General features: G+C 40.7%; 2 protein-coding genes and 1 long non-coding RNA gene across 8 annotated transcripts in view; 2 read left to right on the top strand and 1 right to left on the bottom strand.

Moving 5' to 3' along the window:
* Window positions 1-12027, bottom strand: part of gdpd5b (glycerophosphodiester phosphodiesterase domain containing 5b) — a 43241-nt gene extending 31214 nt beyond the window's left edge. For 3 of the 5 annotated variants that reach the window (XR_006023003.1, XR_006023004.1, XM_042063969.1), the window contains exon 1: window positions 11654-12012. The gene's annotated coding sequence lies outside the window, so the exon portion shown is untranslated. Of the gene's footprint in view, window positions 1-11653 lie in introns of all 5 variants that reach the window. The other 2 variants (XM_042063967.1, XM_042063968.1) reach the window with 2 other exon arrangements.
* LOC121684042 lies at window positions 1165-2314 on the top strand. The gene is made up of 2 exons (XR_006023005.1): window positions 1165-1425; window positions 2025-2314. It is a non-coding gene; the product is annotated as an uncharacterized LOC121684042 (long non-coding RNA).
* Window positions 12028-19497: 7470 nt separating the features above from the next.
* Window positions 19498-23551, top strand: serpinh1b (serpin peptidase inhibitor, clade H (heat shock protein 47), member 1b). 2 transcript variants are annotated; one of them, XM_042064276.1, is made up of 6 exons: window positions 19508-19611; window positions 20466-20509; window positions 21247-21860; window positions 21973-22071; window positions 22166-22398; window positions 22524-23551. In XM_042064276.1, the coding sequence occupies exons 3-6, from the start codon at window positions 21278-21280 to the stop codon at window positions 22824-22826; spliced, it is 1218 nt and encodes a 405-aa protein (XP_041920210.1). In that variant the 5' UTR covers window positions 19508-19611; window positions 20466-20509; window positions 21247-21277; the 3' UTR covers window positions 22827-23551. The 2 variants fall into 2 exon arrangements, with proteins under 2 accessions (XP_041920211.1, XP_041920210.1); XM_042064277.1 differs by lacking the exon at window positions 20466-20509 and having other exon boundaries at window positions 19498-19611.
* The last annotated feature ends 1260 nt before the right edge of the window (window positions 23552-24811 follow it).

Raw genomic sequence — 24811 nt, 5'->3', positions numbered from 1 at the left:
CTAGAGAGATTAATACGTTTTGCCCATCAGGCAAAAGTTGAACCAGTACTCACACACTATGACATGTTTTCTGATTGTGATCACAAGAGAAACCCAGGTAAAAAAGTAGTATACTTTAGTGTGTTAGAAATATGACTAAAGTATATGAAGTATAAAGCAAGTATGCTTACACTTTATGTGCTTTATGTAAAGTATGTTTAATGTGTACTTTTAGAAAGTATACTTCAAAGTAGATGTTATTAAGTTCAACTTCAGTGTACTAAAATTAAATATACTTATTGTGCAATATTCAAAGTGTTTTTGTAATGTACTTTTTAAAAGTGTACTTTGTTGTTAGTGTATTTTAAATGGTAAAGAAGTTTATTTAGTTTAAGTGTATTCAATTGCTAATACTTAGAGTTGTAATATAGTGTACTTATGGAAAGTATATTTTTTTGGTAGGCCTAATACATTGTTTGTATAGTTTCATAGTCATCTCACCTTTAATAAAATACTAATGCGTGTAGCCTTTAGGCCTGATATGTCAGCCGCATGGATGGCAATGTGCAATAACCTAGCCTAGACACACTGATCTATCTCAGTTTTGGTCATCAAATAATATTTTTTCTTTTGTTGATTTTGTGTCTTAGTAAGGTAGTAGCCTATACGTTTGTGACGTAGTAGAGGTTGTGAGAGGATGAATGTGGCATTTTGTTAAATGTATGGGCAACACAGTTAAATGTATAGGCAGTCCAGTTGACCAATAACATGGCTGTTTGAATTTGAAATGGAGTGGGCAGCAGTGTTGCCAACTTAGCGACTGTTATTTTATACAGTCTATGCTTGTAACTTTATTTGCAAGACAGATGGACTGTAGAGACCAGAAAATGCATACGTTTACGGTCCGTATAAGGTTACAGGTTTGTCCAAATTAAAGATACCATACATTCTAGTCATGCCAGAGACGTTGGTCCTACAGAGCCAGAAGGACTCGTCATATGAGATAACAAGGGCTACCTCACAGAAAGGAGGATGGTGCTAGGCTAGTCACACTTCACATTCATTAGGCATGCTAATGACATTGTAGCTGTTTTGTTTCTTTAATCGTGGAGACATCTTTTAAAATGAGTCTACAGGACAAATTACATGCATTTTATGAAGTAGAACATTTTTTTCCAACATTGATATTAGAGGGGGAATTAAACCTGGTGTTCTACTAAGTTAGTGCTATGAAGCTTAGGCTACATGATTGATATTATGCCTTGGTTTATGCGATAGATTTAGATTTTTTTAATTATTCGTGTTTGACAGAGCATTCAAGTTCATTTCATGGTAGTGTTTGTAATTTACCTAGTTTTAATCTGTAGCCTAACTATGTTTTTACAGGTGTTCCTGGACAGTTTTGAAACCGAGATGTCTGAACGCCTCAAATAATCAGCAGTAAAGGTAAATATTCTTCATCCAGGACCTTGCTCCATTACTCTTAAAGTATAACTCAAGCCAAAATGCAACCTAGGGTCTTTTTGTGAATGTACCTGAGTCAAACTTTCGTTTGAAAGCATAATTAAAGTCAGAAGCGCCACCATTAAGCTTGACTGTATTGTTGTTTCTGGGTCAAATGTCATTTTGAATGGGAGTCGAATGGGAGTCGCAAGGGCAGAACTATTTTGATACATGATGATTTTGATTCATGCATCAAAATAGTAGGCTAGTGCCCCTACGACTCCCATTTAAAATGTCATTTGACCCGAAAACGATAATACGGTTGTATTGGAAACAAAGGAATCTAAGGTAATCAAATGCAGAAAACAGGGTGGTTGCACTCATATCGGTGCCAAGGTGCACAACGCTTTAAGGAAAGACTACCTGGCCAGGTCTACCCATACCAGGATGGCAAACAGATGGTGTCAATACCAATTTGACCCATAAAAAGTAAATGTCAAATAGGTACAGATAATCTGTATTAATCTCATCATTGCCAATGGATTTCTGTGTAAAATATTGTTTATCTTGTAAAATGTTGTCCATCTTCTTTCTGTTCACAGACAACAGAGACAAATTCTCTAATACCAAGGTCAATGCATTTGACTGCTGTCCAGCCCTGGGTTGCCACCGAAAACTTTATGCATCTTGGACTGGAAGATGGTGTGCTAGTAAGGAAGCTAGCTACCACAGCTTTTGCCACCACATCTCAGTGTTGGGAGGGAAGTTCACTCACTGCACAACTCTACCAGCTGTACCTTTCCTCCTCAGCCATGATCCGTAACCACCATGGTTTTCTTTCTGGGCCAGAAGACTTTGCAAACAAATAAGCAATAAATGATCATGCATTACAGATTTTGCCATGTTAGACTGTTAAGTTGTTGGCTTTTAGGCTGGGTGTCCAGTAAACAATTTCAAGCTTAGAGGGCATATGCTCAAGAGATCCATAACTTTCAGAAAAATGTTTTACTTTTGTTATGGATGAATATTATGTTTTGTTTTCATTTTCATTCATGTCAATAAAATGTTTTTCTCATAATTAAAGTGTAATTTGTCATGTAACAGAATAGGTAGGAGAGTACTAATAGTACAATTTTAAATCACACTAATAGTATACTTAAATTGCATGCCTTTATAATGCTTAAAGTATCTTAAGACTATACTTTTATTAACATAACTGCAAACTTTCAAGGCACTTATTGTAGTCAGGAAGTACATTTGAAGTTAATTTAAAATATTACAGAAGCATGCCAAATAAATAGAAATGAGGATGATAAGAGTGTATTCAAAATACACTACTACACTATTATTAGTTGTATTATTACTGTAATGCCTTTTAAGTACATTTCCAATACACTTGGGATGTTACAAAATTGTACTGCGACTGTGTTCTGAATGCTCATAAAATCTCTTTTTGTATAATGTACTTAAGAACACTTAAAGTTTGAAAAAAGTTGTTCCATTTTAGCACACTAATTACACTCAAAGTATAGTCAAGTTGGTATTAAGTTGAACTACACTTCAATACACTTAATTACACTTGGATTTGACGAAAAAAGTACAAACTGTACTTAGTACACTTTCAAAAAGTATACTTTTAATAGTTTTTTTTTTTTTACCTGGGAATAAACTGCTTTCAGCCACCATTACAACTTCTTGGTGTATCAGATCAAGGATGTGGTTCTAATGACATTGTAAAAAATACTGGCCTTCACTATGAAAAACTGTTTCAAACACCTTAATTAAAATGGCTCTAAAAATGAATCACTGTACCTTTAATTGTGTAATATAAATAGATGAAATTGAACTCAATCTCCACCATCTTCCCTTGCTTTGACCCCAACAGCCAGAAATGACAATAGCCAAGATTGACACAAAGCAGAGTGCAGCACTCCTTGAGTGCCCGAGTATCTGATCTGAATGAGATCATGCCTGGGATGTGTCTCATCTGCTACTGTGAACAAGCACTGGTCTCTTACAGGGCTGTGCTTTACTCATCCTCCACTTTTCATCATCATGTTTCCCTTTTTCTTCTTATTTCCAGAGTGTCTCATTCCCTCCCTCCTCTCACCTCTCCACTGCTGACTCAGCTCCCTGGTGGTGAGCTCACCTCTCTTCCCCACCTGCCTCCCTGGCACCGCCATCTGCCTCTACACACACACACACACAAACACACACACACACACACACACACACACACACACACACACACACACCTCACCCTCTAACTATTTATTCACATGTTCATTTGTCTGAGGGGTTTGTTTACTGCTGTAATATCACTCTAATTTTGAGGTTAAAGTTGTTAACACTCACTAGCTAACGCTTCCGTCCTGTAAATTACAGAGCACAATTGGCCTTTTAAGTAGACAAGAATGAAATATGTGGCCCCTTTAAAGTCCATAGTCTTACTCAATTACTAAATAAATGAGAGCAGGTAGGATCACTCCATCATGTTAACTAAACATCAAATAATATGTGGACCAAACCAAATTATATCAGCATATGCATGAAACCATATCACGCCAGAATGTGTACTAAATTACCCACAACAGCTTAGTGTATTAAATCACTCTACAATAGCACTGTTATGGAAATACACTAGTACACTACACTACAGCCGCATTGAATACTTAACTGAAACACACCAGGGGACTGGTCTCCAAGCAGTCTTTCAGAAACACAAATGTGTCTTGACAAAGCAACACCATAGAATGTAATTACAATGGTCTACATGCACATTGTGTCTATTCTCAAAAGGTTGTAACAGAACAGGATGTAAGTGTTGACAGGGAAGAATCACATCAAACCCACATCAGGGGTTCATGTTATCAACACTCTCTGCCCACTAACACTTTGATGTCTTAGCTTGGCACCAAATCAGACATGAAGATATCCTCCCTCTGGCACTACATGCTTTTTGCCTTATGTTATCATATAACGGTGCTTTTTTCCTTATGTTATCATATAAAGGCTGTAAGCTGCTACAGGCCCACTCCTCAGAGCCTCATTAAGCATCACCTATGCAAATTACAAAACACAATGGAAGGAATGTGGAAATCAATCTGAGATTTTTCAGACATTAATCCACAAACATGAAAATTAAAATTTCCACATAAAGCAACTTTGGCTGTGAATCAGGTTGTAAAGGCAAGAAGGGTCATCTAGACCTAAAAGGCTTTTCACAGGAGTCCCACCACATAGTACTGGCTGATGATGAGCATGTGAGAGTGGGACCAGGGCACAGGGCCGGGCTCAGCACGGAAAAAACAGGCGACCAAAAAGGACTGGGTCAGCCTGGGAGGGAAGTGCACTGCATACAGGCGCCAACATGACTGCGCTGGCACTTTGTCACTTGGCACATTTTTTGAGCACTGCTGACAAAAGTAGAACCGAACCGTAATCTGCACGGCAGCAGCGAAAGGGTTCGGCAATGGAGTGCAGGGTTGTATTGAAAACAGTGGAATCTAAGTAATGCAACATCAAAAGTGGAGCGTGTCGACCTTGTTCTGGTGCTGATTTGCGGGTTTGTCTGGTCTCAGATCATCCAGTTCTTTGCACACGTCCCTGCACTAATGTGTGTCTGCATAAGATGTCAGTCTCCACAACTGTAGGCCACTCTATTCGCTAAATGCCAGACAAGGCTACATCAAGGTTAGCTGCTGTACCACTATGCACTTATCAGATTGAAGCCAACAAGCTGCTGAAAGAACAGAATTGGACCTAGATTTATGTGCATCCTAAACAAGCACCTCAGATTAAAAGAGCTCTGATGAGACCTCTGCTTGCATGCTCAATTTCCCATATTGATCCCTCCCTTTGGAGCCAGTGGGATATGGCAGAGGAAGCACACTCACTCTAGGTGTGACCTAATCAGCATGCTAAGGAGGATGCCTACAGAGCCAGGCATCGCAGAAGGCCAATACAAAATACCTGAGAATCTGGACACAGCAGAGGGCCTGGCCACCTGTGGCTGCTGAACATCTCAAACACACATGACCATGCTTTCCATGTCAGCACGGAGGGGATTTCTGCACTAGGGTCAAAACATCTCTTCAGTCATTGAGTGAAATATATAAGTGAACATGCACCATTCAGGAAGCCATTCCTGCTTCATCCACCTTCTGCCCTTGACTGCACATCCAAGGGTGCCATTAGCCAGTCCCTGTCTCTGGCATTACCTTTAGAGACACTAATGTGAAAAATGACCTCTCACCCAGGTTTGGTCACAGAGTGTACCAATACATTCCTGCACATACAGCGGCTCCAGGACAGAGAGGGAGAGGGAGAGAGAGGGAGGGAGGGAGAGAGCAAGAGAGAGGCCTAAGGCCCAGCCCTGATTGGATTATAGTGTCAAAGCGGCATTACAAATATTACACTGGTCATGCAATTTCATGTGAAGTGCAGATGTTATTTTTCATGCTAAATGAGTGACTTGCATGGGCACTGTGGCTCCTGGTGGGTCTGACTTGTGGTCTCTATTCAAGATGCAAAGTCTTAACATTTTAAACATGAAATAAATTAAATTACAATAAATGCAAATTAACAAAATATGTAAATAATTATTTTGGTATGACAACCTCAAATATCAGCTGAGCCCACAAAATCCGGTCACCTTCAAAGACAAAGCAAGATAAGCAGAAGGTGAAAACTACAACAGTGTGGCCATTGCTGATCTCTGTGAGATATGGCACTGAGGACAGAGCAGTGGGCTGCGTCTCAGTATTCAGCACATTGCTGTGAAAAGATCTGCACACAACTGTCTGCACATAACATTCTAATCTCTCTGTAGACTGTAGTCTGCAGCGCCAACAGTGTTATGTAATCTGACAAAACACAGAAATGAAGTATAATTTAACATCATACAGGTTAGGTATAACAATGGATTTAATACCTAATGAATCCCAGACCAACAAGTTGGCTAAATTCAAAGCTTGAACACAGATTAATCCGTTTTAGCCATTGTGAGTATGGAGCCAACATATACTGCAGTCTCATGTGGGAATCTGGGGCTTTCACACTTCCACTATGCCTTGTACCAGTTGCTCTGGGATTTGTTGTGTCTTGAGACCATTTCACCTGTTTAGTGCCAGTATATAAATAAATATATACAATTGAAAAGAAAAGACAAGACAAGACAAGACCCCCACCTCCTGCTGAATCATTTTTGCATTGGCAAGAGAACAATCAGCACAGCCCAATGTGAAACCCAATCATGTTCTTTTGTGTTGTGAAGGACAAAGCGGGAGCCGTGTAAAGTGACCAGGGGGCTCCAGCGCCAGGGCTGCACAAAGCCTGCTAATCAGGCCAGTGACCAAGCAGAGGGCACACTGCCAAGAGCAGAGACAGCACTCTCCACCATCTTCATCCTGTGAGGTAGGAATGATCAGCTGGTAGTTCATCCACCGCTGCCGTCCTGTTAGGCAATTAACAAAGACGAAAGGCCATCCTGATTTGACAACAGGATGGCCCAACACATTCTTAAGTTGTTTTTATGAAAAAAAAAATCCTTTCATGGCGAAGTAACAGTATGTGCACATTCTTCCTCTTCCCTGAAGTGGGGATTTACTTAGCCCCGCCCCGTCTATGCCTCTGTCACAAAGGCCCGCCCCCTGTCTCTACCCAAACATTCTAGAGAGCTACCCCCCCCCCCCCCCCCCCCAAACTGTAACTAAACTAGCTCATTTCAAAATGTAATGGCAAAATCAAATATTGGAGTTATTCAGCAGACTTGCTTCAGGCTCACTTATCCTATAATAGCGTAACAATTCAAATACATTGCTAGGAAACCTCTTTTCAGAGGTCTTATGAATTATCTTTACAGAGTGGTTCTCTCATAATATGTCTTGTAACACATAAAACACCAAATGAACATGTCAAAAGGGTTAACAACTGGATTTTTTTCAGCAATGGGTCTGTAAGGGTTCTCCCTCCGATTCACCATCTGATCATGTTCATGTTTTTTTCTGCTACTTGTGCCACTTGTTTCTCTGTTTGCCTTTCCTTTCTGTGTCTCAGCCTTTCCGTTTGCTAGAGAGAATGTGAGGCATTATCCTCTGTTGTGACTGATCCAGTAGGAGATGTAATAAAGTCTAAAACAGCCGTGCACTGCATCAGGGCATTCTAGAGACATTGCGCTCACCTTTGCCCCTACCACCAACAGGAAGTCTCTCTCAAGACCATAAATAAAACTATGGATATATTTATTGTGTAAGCTGCTATTAAGCAGATCTATCTATCTATATTTGTGTGTGTGTGTGTGTGTGTGTGTGCCTGCTCCCATGATTTAAAAAGCACTGGTCTGATTTACTTCACATTTCCATACAGGTAAAAGGTTGCCCTATCAATCCATGTCATTTCTCTCTTTACAGACCAAATAAAATGGAGAGGGTCTGCAGTCACCTGACTGGTCTTGTTCAACAAATGTGAGAAAATCACAGTAAAATGTTGTCCTTGGCATCATGTGTAGCTTTGGGTGGTAGCGTAACAGTAAACACTGAGACCCGCTCCATGACCACGGCACCATGAGTCAGTGAGTAAATTGTAGAGTGCTGTTGTGTTTGTGTTCCCAGCCTCAAGCCATATCAGAAAACCAAGCTGTCTCACACCCCTCATCAGGCAGATGCCTTCCTCCCCTATGAGACAAGTCATAATTACCCAGGCTCCAAAACAGGCAGCTTCAGCTAACACATTGTACCTAGAGAGTGAAGCAGGCCCTCCATGGCTCTAAGCTGCTATCTTACACGTCCCAGTGTGTGATCACCATTTGCCACAACGCCGCCTGTCTGATTGGGGAGGACAGGGTGTGATTTTGACCCAAGACACCCTGTCCAGATCACAGCAGAGGCAGCAAAAGGCAGAACCAACAGTGGGAGGCCTGCCTGGTGCTTGGTGATAATTAAAATCAGCAGGAGTACTTATTTGGAAAAGTAACACTGGCAGTGGTGAGTCGTAGGAGTCACATGCCATCTACACATACCTGGTGTCCACAAGTAAGCTAAAGGATGACACCCATCAGAGAATTCAACGGAACACATCTAAGGTTGTTGAATCACAGAGTAACTTACAGTATAATATACAAAATTGACTACAGTTTGGATGTTGCTGCTGACACATTTCAAATGACCCTGGAGTCTAACAACTCCAGTGACAGTGACGATTTCAATTCCAGCAGATAGTTGTCATGTGAAAGGAAAGATCATTGATTTAGGATTAAATTGAGGGTTTGCAGGTATGAGGACACACACGCCATCTCCAATGAAGATACAAGACATTAACTTACAGATTCCAGATAAGATCACATTTATCTCTCTCTTACACACACACACACACACACACACACACACACAGCTTAGTTCCCAGATTTGTAGTTAATGTGTCTTTAGCTTGCTCTGCTGAGCTGGTCTCCTTGGCTGAGTGTGAGTCTTGGCCCCTACTCTACCACTGTGGATTGGGGCGTGTTGCTGACAGCATGTCTAGTCTATCTGTACATTTCCCACTCAAATTACAAACCTGTTCTGGTGTTTTGATTTGGCAGGGTTTCAGCTTGTTTCAAAATATAATATTTTTTATCACCTGACTTGCATACCGTATTTTCCAGGCTATAAGTCGCACCAGTCAAAAAATGTGTCATAAAGAGGAAAAAAACATATATATATATATATATATATGTTGCACCTGAGTCGCAGGACCAGCCAAACTATGAAAAAAAAGTGCGACTTATAGTCCGGAAAATACGGTACGTGCTTTTGATAAATACCAGCCCCAAATGAATGATGAATTACTGTGTGGCTAATTTTATTACCCCTCAATTATTCAAGAGAGCTGCTTTATTACAAAGACAATGCTCTGCAGGTGATCCTATAATTACCCTCTCAACCATGTAATTGGCTTCCTACTGTATTTTTATATTCATCTGTTTCCAGATGTAATGGGTGTTCCCTATAATGTCTGAAAAAGACAAGAACCAGTGTCATGAATGCATTACAGTATGTATCCTGTCCACATGGGGCTAACACACATTTAGACACTGGACTATGCCACTAGGCAACCAGCATCACAAAATACTGAGAATATGAGCCACTTCTATGATCATGTGTTCAAGTGTTTGTCCTGTTTTTATTTAAATTTGTTTAAACACTGACGGACTAACTGGACTTTGGGTTTTAGCCAAAGAAAAATTATTTAGAGGCGTCTCTTCATTATGAAATAGACGCTGATATCGTGACCTAGAGGTAATGTAACCAAAGTAGCATGTAGACACATGAACACTATTCTGTTGAAAAATAAGACAAAATGAGTCATCAGAAACTATTTATTGGTTGTTAGCCATGCAAGACTCCTCTAGAGGAGTGGGTGGCTTTGTGGAGCAGGTTAAATACAACTGGTTGGCTCAATTTAAGAAGTAGAAGAATTAAAAGATGTTTAAACATGTTTACCCTGTGTCCTGCTCACTGAAAGATCATGGAAAGCTTTATTGGCAGGACCATACTTTGTGTTGCCAAAGCAGAGTGGTAAAATAAAAGTGATATATTTGAGTGAAACTTTAGAATGATTTCTGCTTAACTCTAACTCTGATTATAAGCAGGTGATTCTGATTCACAACTCTTTCTAAGCTGAAATACTCCTGAGGTGACATTTTAGTGCAACACCAACATCATCCTTGACATCAAGAGCTTGGCGGCCAAGAGGTAATAACAGGCCCATTCCTCACATTCTACCACTCATGAGAGGTAACAAAGATTCACTACAGCCACCCAGATTAACACACAGACGGTTGCCTTAGTGATGGCTCTTATTATAGTCATCTGGCCTAGCTGTACATCTTGACTGTCGTCCCTCTCTAGATTCTTCCAATTTGGCATTCAGTCAGTTGGTGGGGGCAGACATTATTCTGCCCGCATTCCTTTTAGAGTCCTTGCATTGAGTCTGCAGTCCTTACCAAATAACCATTTAGTATTAAACACCAATGTCATTTCAAAGACAAAACAGAGATGATCCTGGTGTGATCTCCATGATTACTGATTCCGGTAAAACACAAACCATACAAATGAGGGTGCTTTTAGCTGTGTGATGATTTTCTGAGACACAACACTGAGCTGTAATCGAGCGTTTTGTGGGACGGAGTCACTGAAAACTACGGGTCAAAAGAGGGAGCACTGCACAGCAGTAAAGCCAGCGCAGTGGGTGAAGGCAAAAAGCACAGGAGATGATTCAGGTGGGTTTGACTTTGTCAGTGACGTTCATCTGGGTGTGATCGCAATACCCATACAACAGCTGTTACCAGAATAGATCCGGGCCAGGCACGATGCTGAATGCTACATCCCTACTACTAACCTCAATGGCACCACTTAAGAGTATCAACCATTCAGTTGGATTGTACCAACCATGTTTATTGTGTTTAAACTGCAGGAGCGCAGAAACTGGTATGTTTCAGAAATTAGGCTAAGCAATGGTTCAAAGTTATTTTTATTCCATTCAGTAGAACTGTAAATACTTAAGCACATTTGTTTTAGCAAGTCATTACACACTGCCATATGAGAGTGGTGTTTGTTCCCCTCAGCATCATTACTTCTGCAAAATGTCTGATTTACAAGCCACAGAAAATGCATGTTTAATTGTCTTAATTGTATGAGCTGCATGATTTACACCTTGAAACGACCTCTATCGCCACAGATATATTTCAAAAGAAGAAACATACAACCCAACGGCACAGCACAGGGTGCTGTAGAGACCACATAGACTCACACAAGCTGTAGGCAGCTAGAGCGGTGCATTGAGGGTTCCGGGCGTTTCCAGTTGAGGTGTGGGATCAACGACTGACAAAATATTAATTTTACCGAGAAAAAACCCAAAGGTTGAATGAACAATTAGTAGCACTAATTCAAACCGCAAAATAAATACAACAGTTTCATTTTAGTGAAACCAATCTTCAGTTCTACTAGAGTGGGTTACCTGTTTAAGGGACAAAACATTAAAAGTACCCCCACAGTCCATCGCATCAGTTCCAGAGCGAGGGCTACTGTGGGCTGACCAAAGGAGGGGCACACTGCCCCGTTTGCCATCACATGACATGGCAAAAGTGTCGTTTAGAAAATAGATCAAACAAAAGACCATCAAAGTACCATATTGGCGTAAATAATAATACTGGAGTGAGTAAGCCGAGCGTGCGCACTCCACTAAATGCACTTACCTCTTTCAAATAAATGGCTCTTTTGTTTGTTCCGCGGTCAGGTGAGCTTGCTGAGGTGTTCTTTGCTCCCCTCTATTCGTCACTGCAATTGTCTGACCAAACGTGAACGTGAACCGGCCAAATATTTTCTGTGAAAGTGTAGCCTCTAAGTTGGGCAACAAATTAAACCGAAGAATTACTGGTAAACTACAGGACATATCCTATTCTTTAAACAGACTGCAATGTAATTATAACCAGTTTGTCCCTCCACGCGCCTTGAATGGTTCAGTGCAATGTTGTAGGTTACCTTCCTTTGTAGCTAGTCTCAGTGGCTACCCAAACGGGTATGAGTGCGTGCCTGCTTACACACTAGGCTACTACAGTGTAGACAACCGTAGAGAGACATCTCGGTAAGCATCTCATCCAGTGAGTATTGGGCGGAGTTAGCGCTGACCTACCAACCAATGATGCGGGAGAGTATTTCTGACACATCGTAGGCCCTGATCTAGCTTTTCTTGGAAACCTCATGGAAACCTATATTTTGGAATGGAAACCGGTTATGTTATACTTTTGGCTTATAGGTAAAATAACTTTGTGTGTATGATTTAGAAAGAGAGTAGCCTAATACTTTTTACGAATTCGTTTGAATTACACTTGCATGACATCCACGCGCTCTGGAAAAGGGTAGGCCTATATTTGTGAAAACAGCAGCAAAAGGCCTATAGCCTACTGTCAGTATGCTTAGGCTACTTTGTTTTCAGTAATGCTATTAGCCTACAATATACAATTCACATTATTACTATACATTTATTTTAGGACAAATAACGTAACTTAACTAACCAACTAACTTAATTTAAAGCTGCCTACAGTAGCCTAAACTGAGATCTTGAGATCATGTGAAGGTTAGATTGCTCCAAGTTCCTGTGCTGCTCTTAGGACCAACTTAAAAATAGGCTACGTCCGTTTTATTCTGATTTATGGGCAACGTCATAAAACATTCATGAAGTCTAGTTCTACATAATTTGTCATGAGGGTAGGTGTAACCGACTAAGACTTGTTTTGTATTGTAAACTAAGCATCATTATTGAATGGATAGGTATCCTGCAACCATGGCAGGCCATGGAAACGAAAATGGTTTTGGGTTGTGATGGCATCAGAGCATACTTTATTTATGACTTTAGATAGTATGTTCTGCTTATGCCACCTAGTGGTCATCACCAAATAAACATAGGAATCAAGGATAGGATGGACACATTGGTTGAAATTTCAGTTGTCCTGACCTTGACACAGTCCTTGAAACATCAAAGGAGATGTAGCCTATGGCAGTGGTTCTCAAAGTGGGGTCCATAGCCAAGGGGTCTGCAAAATAATTTGCTTGAAATTATAAAGTTGAGTTTTATCATCATCTACAGATGATGCCCCTTTTCACCCATAAAACTTAGGTCATGAAGAACCATTCCTACTACTGCTTATCTTGACTTATTTGTTAGCCAGCTAGCTGATGAATGTGTAGAAATGTTTGAGTCAGTCCATATTGTCAAGTGATGCAAAATCCAAAACTGACAAAAGACGAAGTTGCACATCTGCAAAAAAAACATGGGATACTGGACCTGTCCACAACTTCAGAGAATACAAATGACATGCTTAATTGTTACGGTTATGAGGGGGTCCTCGGAATATTTTCTCCTCCAAAAGGGGTCCTTGGAACCAAAAACATTAAGAACCCCTAGCCTATGGTATTGGATATTGATATGTTTATTCACAGATTTGACCACATTTTCACATGTGTTGCCATTATGTGAAATGCATTGGAGATTGACTTCAAATGTAACACCTGGTGTGTATGATCTTAATGGCAGAGAATGATTCCACTTGAAAACTTTGAAAAAATGTTCCATGGGTGTTTCTTAGAATAATTGAAGACAGATTGAAACTTACCTGTTTAGACACTGGCTACTGGCTGCCAGTGATTGTCAAGTTGCCAAGTTGTAGTTTCATTACTTCAGATTAATTTTATTTTGATTATGTCATTCTTGAACTGGAGTTGAAGGGTTTAAATGTCCACACACACACAGGAAGCCTTTACAGAATATAAGTATATTGTTTACACTAATGTCACCTGCATTTCAAAGGCCCTATAAGCAACTTGGCTCTAACGGAGGAAACAGAAGGGGGAGGTGGGTTACAGGGGGTGGCCGCTAAGCCTGACTTGCAGGGCACTTCCTGTGACATTTTAGTAGTGGCTGAGATGAAGGGGACCCCCTGTTTTGAGCAAACAGCGTCTGCCAGAGCCCCCAGCTGTCTCATTAATCCAAACTGCTCCGTTTGAGAAATGTCAGTCAGGGGACCGGGGCCTAGAGAGAGGTGACTAGAGTGTGTGAGCACAAACACGGGGGGTTTATTTCAGCAAAAGGCAGCATGGGAAACGGTATGGGTTTTAAAGTGTTTTTAAAACACCAAGATGACTTGATGCCTGCTTCGCATGTGTCTGTAGTCTTAAATGTGCTACGTGGAGGTTTATTAATGTTTTAAAAAAGGGCCCAGAAATATTAACACAGAATGTAAAAAAAAAAAAACAGTTAGGAAAAAAAGTCTGTTACCCATCTACTGAAGTCAGTATGCAAACCAGTTATCATGGGCACAGCACTCTTGTAATATCACTTTGTACCACATGTTGTGCTGTATTACAGTTTTTTCTGAATGCTTAAACACATTTTTTGTAACTATGGCTTTTTTTGCAAAACTCTACACACAAATGGCAAAACCACTCACTGAGTTTGCAAAACTAAAAGCACAAACACTGCTTTGCACTCAGTTTGCAATTTTGTAACACACACTTTGCACAACTGTAGGCACAATGGCTATTATTTACACTATTTTGCCAACTCTCTGGCACACTTTCTCATGTGAAAACGGTTTTAGATAATTAGTTCACTTTGCAATCAGCCTAAGCACTATAAATAAGCCACAGGTAATGTACAATGGGTACGATGGAGTGAGCAGGAAGAGTGAGAAGAGAAAAAAACAGACAAATAAATCAGTCTACATGTGGGGATATTGTCATGTCAGGCCTGGATACGTCATTCCAGAATATATTTTTCCCTGTGCCTTGGACTAGGACATTGCATGTGATGTAGACAGAATTTTGAGAGAGACGACCCGATGTAGACTGATTTGTTTTGTCTCAGTGAAATGCTATTTTGTGTTTTGACTTGGAAAAACACACTTGTGTTTGTTTTGATGTGTGTAAATAAACACTAATACTTGAAGTTGGGATCCCTGTATGTTTACAGAACTATGACAAAAGTATGACCTCAAACTGACATAGTCTACCTTGTGCACAGAGAAAGCAAAAGCCAGATGTGTTTTTTATTCATACCATCAGTGTGTTGTTGGCACATTGTGTGCTTACTATTGTGATGGCTTGTGTTTACTGTTAGATACGAAAACACCATTTTTACGAAGGTGTGAAGAGTTAAGCAAGGTGTGTTGCTTTTGCAAGAGAACTACAATGTTTTGCTGATTGGGTGAGAGGTTTTGCCATTTGTGTGTAGAGTTTTGCAAAAAAAGCCATAGTTACAAAAAATGTGCTTAAGCAATCAGAAAAAACTGTAAATACAGTCCAGTCAAAGGAGTGGCATGCGGCTGTGTTCAAGAAAATCTGAAGCCTACAGTGCTCCACATAGCACCTTTAACACTGCTGGTGCTCTCTTTCTGGTGACTTGACAGCATTATTTTTTGATAAGTAGTTTATAATAACTAATGTATTAGAACTGATAGATGCAACAATGCACTGAACACAAGTACACCATATGCGTGTAGGTCTACAGATTATGGATAAGTTACCATGAGTACATAGTGATATATAACCATGCTCAAAGATGTGTATTAGAGACAATGATGACATCAAGTTCACCTTTGAAGGGTTTTCTGGAGGTTGTCTCTGCGTTATACTGCTCCCTGCTTAGTGATATATATGTATTACATATTACATTTTATACAACTGGTACTTAAAATAATTGCTCATCCATTACTATGAGTTATCATCAAACAATACTTTCATATCCACTAATATATAATACGTATATTAGTGGATATACACATTTTATATATAATATTATATATATATATTATATCACTGATTTTAATATATTAGAAGTGGGTGAATACACATTGTTAAACTTAAACATCTTTTTTACATTTACATCTCATTAGATGCAGTAATGCAGTGAACTCCAATTTAAGCTGGAGGTGAGCTAGAAATGACCTCAGAGCCCTCCAGCCAAATCAAATCTAGACATTAAACTAAATATGCGCTCTTAACTACTGTGTCTGCATCAAAAGTTCCTGACCTTAATTAAAGTCTGACTCTCCTGAGGCTCTTACAATTAAAGGCCTCGTATAATTCTCAAAGTTTGTGTGCGTGCGTACGTGTGTGAGAGAGGGAGTGAAAGAGAGAGAGAGAAAGAGAGAGAGAGAGATAGAGAGGCAAGTCCACATAGACATTTTGATTTCTTGTTCTCAGTAATTTCTTGTATTTCTTAGTCTATTATATATGGCCACTTTATAGAAATGTCTTTTTAGATTTGAATTGAGTTTTTCAGAGAGACAGGGAGAGTGAGTGAGTGAGTGAGTGAGTGAGAGAGTGTATACAGGTAGCCCATGTTTATGATTCCATTACCACTAGGGGGCTTCCTCAGCACACGTTCACATTAGCTGTGGGGAAAATCTTTCCTAAGATTTCAAATCTCAGCAGGCCACTGCAGAACTTTTGACTTACTGTTGCTTGGGGATACCAATTGAAAGAACATGGTCATAAAAAATAACCTAATTAAGTAAACAAGCTGTTTATTCTCAGAATTCACAGTGTCTCCTCTGAAAATTAGCAGTGCAAGTAATTAGAATGCAAGAAGTTTGTCCAGTAATGCAAACTAAAGAGCTGGGTGATATGACCAAAATTTTACATCACAAAATAGATCATCTCATGTCCCATAAATGATACATATCACTATGTAGTAAGTGTTCCGCAAATTTAATGATACTGATAATTCAATAATAAATACTGCCATGCATATTATCTGTGATTATTACACGGCTCTTCACAAGACAAGTAGAACGCTCCATTGGCTTGAATGAGATTTCCTCCGCTGCGCGTCGGGGTCCGGTTCGCCCTGTCGGGACTTATTTTCCCAGTAATGACCGGCGTTCTATACATTATCCCTTACATATGTAAGTATTGTTTGATGATAACTCGTAGTAATGGATGAGCAGTTATTTCAAGTACCAGTTCTGTAAAATATGTCATTCTGATAAAAAGTTGCATCAGTGGATGAAAGTTTTGTTTGCCGTTGCATCATGCTTCAAACTCGGCTGCTCCTCCCCCAGCCAGAGTCAGAGAGCCCATTCTTCCTCAGTCCTCACAGAGCCACCATGAACACTGAGCTGAAGTTGTGTTCTGAGTGGACTCTCATGCCATGGGCTTGTTGTGTGACACATGGGCAGTGGGTTACTGAGAAGGCACTGATTTGCCAACCAGTTACATCAACAGGAAGTGTACTGTTTAGGAAAAGACCATAGCTGGTATCAACAACTAACAAAATTGTGCTGTAGCCTAGGCAACTAGGCAAATGCATATGGAGTGTTTTATATGATGACCTGGTGCATTTGCACAAGTAAATCTGAAACATGTAACTGGAAAATGTACTTAATGTTCAGAATGTACAGCATGCACAGAATGATCTTTTGGGATGTATGTAGGCTGTGCATATCTTGCTCTACTTTTATCTGACCTACATTTGCTTTTTGTTGAATTGTGTTTTTTCTGTTTCAGTGATGTTACAGTGCATTAATCTCACCTTTAACTGCAAGACAGCTGCAATCTCACGTATAGCCCAGTGGGTGTGTCCCAATCAAGGTCATATGGTAATCAAGAAATTTCATCATTTAAAACTTCCAAGCCAAGAGTAATTGTTTCATATAATGCGATGGAGAAGTGTCTTGGGACTAAAATTACTACTGACCCTGTTTATGTTAGCTTCATTAAGCAAAAGCATATTTGTTTTGGATGTACATAAAACATGATTCTTTGTCCTAATCTTTTTGTTTTTTCACATGAACAAATGTTGTCCTTGGTATTGTTAGTATACTTTAGTAAGATGATCGCAGATAATCACAAAAGAATCTCCACAGACATTAGCTTCCATTATCAATTAGAAATTGTCAATTAGAAAAGTCCTCCTCCTAAAGCAACCAGAGCTCAGTCCACAATAAGGATGTGTGAGGGCATGACTAACAGAACTCCACATGTTCCACATGCCTCCTCCAGAGCCCCCAGGTGCATGTTTTAGCACCCCACCCGACCCCAACCCCCCTCAAACACTCCCCGAAAGAGCAGCTGATGAAACACCCTCAAAATATTACCTGCAGCATGCATCCTCTGTTTTAAGGATATTTAAATGCATTTCAATACCCTCTATTCATATTCAGCTTTCTCTAACCCTTATGGCAGGCCTACACAGTTGAGGAATTTCAGTGTTTACCCACCGTGGAATGACAAACACACCCTGGGGCTTGCTCTCATGGGCCTGCTTGGGAACAGAGCTATAGGTGCGGGGGTTGTGAGTTTTGAGTTTGTTGAAATCCCAGTGCTCAGGGCATCTGTACTTACCAGATGGCTGCCTCCACTCTCCACTATAGTTTGCTACATGTGGTTTGAGATTGTGCTCTCACTGTGCTGCTTTCATTTATTTTTTGATTCACACAAGACAACTGTGGATATCAACGGTAGATTGAAAGATTGTAAGATGTAAAATGTAAAAAGGATTGAAGATACATCTTAAAATCCAAAAGTGCCTAAAGCAAAAAGTGCAGGTACCAAAGAACAGCCCTTGGCTCATGAATAGTTTATAGCTGTGGTTCCGACACCCCACCCAGAACAAGCCTGCAATCATGGGTGTTGGGGTGAGACGTGGCATAGTGTGGGGGTGGGGTGGGGGTGGAGCAGAGGAAGAGAGGAAACAGGCCTCTGAAGGCTATGCAGAGATGCTAGGAAAAGAACAACTAAAATCCAAACACTTGTAAGTCAACAGTACGATTTGATTAATACTTCTTCAAGTGTTGGTTATGATTTAGACTGTGTTCCACTCATTTAGTAAAATGTCAGTGGACAATCTACACTACCGGTCAAAAGTTTGGGGTCACTTAGACATTTCCATTCAACTCCATTATAGATAGAATTCCAGCTGAGATCAGTTGCATTGTTTTTTTTTAATCAGGGCAGCAGTTTTCAGATTACATTATGTGCTTACATAATTGCAAAAGGGTTCTCGCCTGTTGTAGAAAGAAATGGCTGATCTTTAATGCAATATCTACATTACCCATTATCAGCAACCATTCATCCAATGTTTCAAACGCACACTGTTTACTAATCTGATATCATTTTATAAGGCTAACTGAGAAAACATTGAAGCAATGTTTTCTCAGTTAAAATCGAACCCTTTTGCAATTATTTAAGCCCATAATAAACTGCTGCCCTGATTTAAAAAACAGTGGTAGTGTATGTCCCTTTATAAATCTCCCATTCCAGCTGTGAACAGCTGTGGACTAGCAGGGAGAACTCTTTTATATGAGCATCTTTTCAAATGCTTGTGTCTGCATCTATTCATTCAAAGTATAAGAATTTCAACAGGCAAACTGTATTATTACCCTGAGCTCTAAAGCACTAGGCAGTCCAAATGGGCTTTAGGACCTTGCAGAGAAATTGAAGCGTCTGAGGTCACTTGATCTAGAGGGAGGTCTCTCCCAACTTCACAAGGAATGTTGGATGGTCTCATTTGCATATCCCTCTGCCCAACTTCTAGAAGTTTCCCCTTTGTCGCTATAAAGGTCTGCAGACTGGTCCACTGCTCTACATCTCCACGTTACTGATAAGCAGAGAGAAGCCGTGCACCGCTGGAACACACCCTGTGTTTGTTTGCAAGGTAGGACAGCAGGAGGCATTGCAAGTTTTTCTCTTTTCCTTCCTGTGGGCGAGTGTTTTGTCCTTAAGTGGAGTAAAAGAGCATTTTTCTGTTGTGTAAAGAGGGTATAGTCAATGCTTAGGGGAAACTGTCTTCTATGGCTTTCTTTGTAACAGATTTGTGCTTATGATTAACTTTTGTTTGTGTGCCTTGCACTGTCATGCATGAACCACTTGCTCTAAATGATTAATTTTGGAAAAAGAATCTAGGGCATGTTTGTCCATTTCTCTTTTGAGCTATAATAATATGATTTCCACTGAGAAAGGGAATATGAATAACGCAGATACAGTCCAATATGTTGTTTTATGTGTTAAAGATGATTTCTAACGGGTGCACTGCTAGATTTGATCCCTACTCATGCATGTTTTTAACCTCACTGGGCACCTTTCATTTCTTACTCTCAGAAAGACTAATGAATCAGACAATCCAGGAGACAAAATGTTATATTTTGCAAATTCACATCATGCATTTTGATGTTTTATTATAGATGAGATAACTATAGATGAGGAAAGAGTTAGGGAGGGGCTTTCCATTTTTCCTTCTATGAGACCTCCTCATCGGGAACATGGATGGTGGTCCACTCTGGCACAGCTGATTGGCCAAAAGTTTGTGCTAGAACTTTTAACCAATAGGAACTGCCTACGTGTCTCTGTCTGAGTGCATGTGTCCATGTGGCATTTTGGGACATGGAATTATAGCCTCTTGGCCCTCTGCATGGGAAGAGGCATCTCACAGGGGAAAAAAAAAACTTTCAATGGATTTTAACTACTGCAATACTTTCTGTAGAGATTACCCATACACCTCTTGTCTTTCAGAATGAAAATCGCAAACGTTGACATCACTATGAAAACTTATCAAGGTATCTAAAGATGTTGCATAGCCAAGGAAAACTAAGCTATGCCAGTAAATGCTGCAGCATACTGTGTGATTATGATTATTATTGTCCACCGTGACTCACTGGTGATGTCCCAGTGCAGCAGTCACCCCTCACACCTTGTAACCTCAGGCCACGCTCTCTTCTGCTGATTTCGTCACATGTAGAACACTGTTTTTCTTTGGTGTTTGTCTGTGTCTTTAACCTAAGAAGTGTTGTGTTGTGTTTTTTTTATTTATTTTTTTACTTAAGCTCCCACATAATTCAATTAGTAACCACCTCACACACTCCTATCAATTACAACTCAGGGATACAGGAGAAAAAAGGCACGCCTGTATGAAATATGTGGGTCGTTAGGGCTCAAACTGATTAACTGACTGACAAACTGAGCTGAAGTAAAAGTAGCCTCTTGTCTACCCCAGCTCCTCTGTAGCCCACTGCAGGGGAGATGCTGCTGCTGATGTGGCAGCAATAGAATGTACTAGAGAGCCTCCCTCAGTCAGCCAGGCAGTCGCTCAGCCTGTATGGAGTTCATGTATAGACATGCTCACACTCCAGCTAGACACAGGCACAAAGAAGCTATTACAACTGACTTTGGGCATAACTATTGGTTTCATGTTAGAAGATTGAATTAGATATGCCAGTGTTTCAGGGAGGCTTTTAGGCGTTTCTTTTTAAACTGGGTATTTTATTTTCCATTTGTATTTCATTCTACCCTCTAGACACTTGCAGCTGTTCACAAGCTCAGACAGAATGTGGCTGACAAATGCTGTAGCCTTTCTCCTCCTGGCTCTCGCCACCTCTGCTGAGGAGCCCAAGCTCAGCAGCCATGCCACCACACTGGCAGACAACAGCGCCAACCTGGCCTTCAACCTGTACCACAACATGGCCAAGGAGAAGAACCTGGAGAACATCCTCATCTCCCCTGTGGTGGTGGCCTCCTCTCTGGGCATGGTGGCCCTCGGAGGGAAGTCCAACACCGCCTCTCAGGTGAAGAGCGTGCTGAGCGCCGACCAGCTGAAGGACGAGCACCTCCACAGTGGCCTCTCTGAGCTGCTGTCTGAGGTGAGTGACCCTGCGAAGCGCAACGTCACCTGGAAGATCAGCAACAGGCTGTACGGCCCCAGCTCTGTCACGTTCGCCGACGACTATGTGAAGATGAGCAAGAAGCACTACAACCTCGACCACTCCAAAATCAACTTCCGCGACAAGCGCAGTGCTGTCAATGCCATCAATGAGTGGGCCTCCAAGTCCACTGGCGGCAAACTGCCCGAGGTCACAAAAGATGTGCAGAACACAGATGGAGCCATGCTCATCAATGCCATGTTCTTCAAGCGTGAGTAGCACAGCTTTCTATTCGTTCATCTGACTATGGTCATTCTCATGCATGGTTATTCTGAGTTGGAATTGAATGACAAAAACAATAAGGACGTGTTGTCTCACAACAGCTCATTGGAATGAGAAGTTCCATCACAAGATGGTCGACGACCGTGTCTTTTTGGTGACCCGCTCATATACCGTGTCTGTTCCCATGATGCACCGCACAGGTGAGGATCCTGCCCCCAACTTGATAAACCTTTGTGTTTCCAGGACATGACTGTGATGTGTACTTAATGCATGGCGTGTTCTGCTCCTCCACAGGCCTGTATGACTTCCACGAGGACACAGAGAACAGGCTGTTTGTGCTGAGCATGCCACTGGCCCATAAGAAGTCCACCATGGTCTTCATCATGCCCTACCACGTGGAGCCTCTGGATAGGATTGAGAAGCTGCTGACCCGCAAGCAGCTGGACACCTGGATGAGCAAGATGGAGGAGAAGGCAATTGCCATCTCTCTGCCCAAAGTCAACATAGAGGTCAGCCACAACCTTCAGGTGAGTACATGGTTCTCTCTTCCATTAAGATGTAGTTGTAGAGCAGAGTTAAAGTATTGGAGTTAGAGATGAGTGGTGTGAATTTTTGCATTTGTTCATATGGATTTCTTATAAACTTTTTTTAGAAACATCTTGGTGAACTGGGCTTGACCGAGGCTGTGGACAAGAGCAAAGCTGACCTGTCCAACATCTCTGGAAAGAAAGACCTCTACCTCTCCAATGTCTTCCATGCTTCCTCTCTGGAGTGGGACACAGAGGGCAACCCTTTCGACCCCAGCATCTTTGGGAATGAGAAGCTCAGGAATCCCAAGCTGTTCTATGCCGACCATCCCTTCATCTTCCTGGTGAAGGACAACAAGACCAACTCCATCCTCTTCATTGGTCGTCTGGTGAAGCCCAAGGGAGATAAATTGCGTGATGAATTATGATGAAATGTAAACACTGTTCTAGATATTTTTGTGGTTATGTGAGTGAAAACTTTTGAGTGTATTTTATCAGGTATGTCTTTACCTCAAGAGCTCATTCCAGTTAATGATTCTGTGGACAGTCAATCTTAGCCTTTTGATCTGTGAATGCATTGTGATCAAGTCTCCTGTGTGTGTGTAAATCAACCCTTGAATGAAAGGTTCATTGTTTTCACTATTTTCATCTAATGTTCAGCTCATATCCTTTGTCTGAGTCAAACCAATGACAGACAGTATGCTTATATTAAGTATGATCTCTTCTGCCCTCAGTGAGATTCCACAGCAGCAGCTTATTGTGTAGAGTCCTCTCTTGCCTGAATTCTCTGAATTTTGCTGAAGTTTTCTGAATTCTCCTTCTTTCAATAAGTTTGTGCCATCTATGTGTGCCTCCTTACATTATCTTTAATGTTTAAAGACAAAGATTTTAGCACATTTGCAAACTAAGGTCCACACTCCAGTTTTTGACCTCCACTCCTTCTCCAAACAAACACATTCCTGCATGTTCTCTGTTGTCTGGCTGCCTGCACTGATTATGTCCTGCTTCCTCTGCACTAGAAACAACATAAAGGTTAAATGCTCCACAGTCACAGGGGGCTGTTACTGAATACCATGAGAACACTATGATTGGAATGATGCAACTATGCAAGTTTGTATGACATTTTTACAATAAACATTTTTGAAAATAAAAATCTGGTCTGCTTTTCTGATGGTCAATTTCATTCAAGTAAAACATTTTTTAAAGATACTTTAATACAAACACCTACACATAAAAGCATAATTGTGCAAATACATAATAATGACAATAAAAGATAGATAGATATACTATTTTATTTTATTTTACCTTATTTTATTATTTTTTAGCTAATGCACTATGTACAGCACATTGGTCAGTGTGAGCTGTGGTTAAATGTGCTCTAAAATAAACTTTACTTACTTACTTACTTACACAGTGGCTGCCTTCTAAGCTTCCCTGCTAGGCCCCAAAAGGAAAAAGATTCAGGTCATTCATTTCCAAACTCCAGACTACAATAAAAAGATAAAACTTTGAAAGGTTATTGTGTCTACCAGTCTAAGGAATTTGAATCACCATTCCAATCTCCCACTTGTCAGAGGGGAAACATTCAGAGACATATTGTGGGAGAAGAGTAGAGAGTTCTTCTACACCTTCAGGGGGCTAGAACTGCATTTTCCTCAGGACCTCCAGGGCTGAAGGTGCCATAACGTTTGGTTGTCAGAATAGACATGGAAGCTCAGCTGGCCTTGAAGAAACAGCGAGCAATCTCTTCAGACTGGGTGTGGAGGCTGCTTAAGAGAGAAGCTGGAGTGCAGGGCTCTCATGGTGGATCAGGAAAGTAGGCCTAAGAGTTTTCCAACCTTCAGTCACTAAGAGGGCTATTGGCTAGTTTTATCACAGCTGTGTTGATATTCAGACTGTGGATTTTTGATGAAGTTTTGACCAAAAAAAAAAAAAAAACTAATTAGGTTTGGCACTGTTTAGGTAAGGACATGAAAAGAAAGATGTATGGCAACAAACACACTCACATGCACCAGAGGGTGAATAATAAACACAGGCCACCATACATCCCTTTGATCTTGTTGCCAGGATTCTTGTTGCCATGGCCACCTCCTTTCAATTGAGGCTTCCTGGTAATCTTCTAATTGATAGTATTGTTAAGCCCCACAGATAGATTCACACCAGAAGGGATAAGGGTGGTTGTAGTGCCACCTGCTGGTCAAATAAAACTAGTAAATCAGAGAGTAATGTTTATTATATAGGCCTACTTCGACATCTGTACATATTACTTAATAAATATACAGGCCGAATATGCTACCCTTAACATTTTTAACATGTCTTTATGATTAATCTTTAAAAAAAAAGAGCTGCAAATAATAACTATGGCCTTGTCTGAACACAACAGCAATAACGACCAAACCAACCTTCTTTTTTC

This window comes from Alosa sapidissima, chromosome 15, assembly GCF_018492685.1.
Source record: "Alosa sapidissima isolate fAloSap1 chromosome 15, fAloSap1.pri, whole genome shotgun sequence".
In the NCBI taxonomy this organism is placed as follows: Eukaryota; Metazoa; Chordata; class Actinopteri; order Clupeiformes; family Clupeidae; genus Alosa; species Alosa sapidissima.
This window is presented reverse-complemented; position numbering and strand designations above follow the sequence as displayed.

What these genes read in the sequence shown, in the direction of transcription:
- serpinh1b (XM_042064277.1), top strand. Translation starts at nt 21,278, where the DNA reads ATGTGGCTGACAAATGCTGTAGCCTTTCTCCTCCTGGCTCTCGCCACC. An exon ending in CAATGCCATGTTCTTCAAGC is followed by an intron (nt 21,861 to 21,972) that starts GTGAGTAGCACA and finishes GTCTCACAACAG; the next exon opens with CTCATTGGAATGAGAAGTTC. An exon ending in TCCCATGATGCACCGCACAG is followed by an intron (nt 22,072 to 22,165) that starts GTGAGGATCCTG and finishes GCTCCTCCACAG; the next exon opens with GCCTGTATGACTTCCACGAG.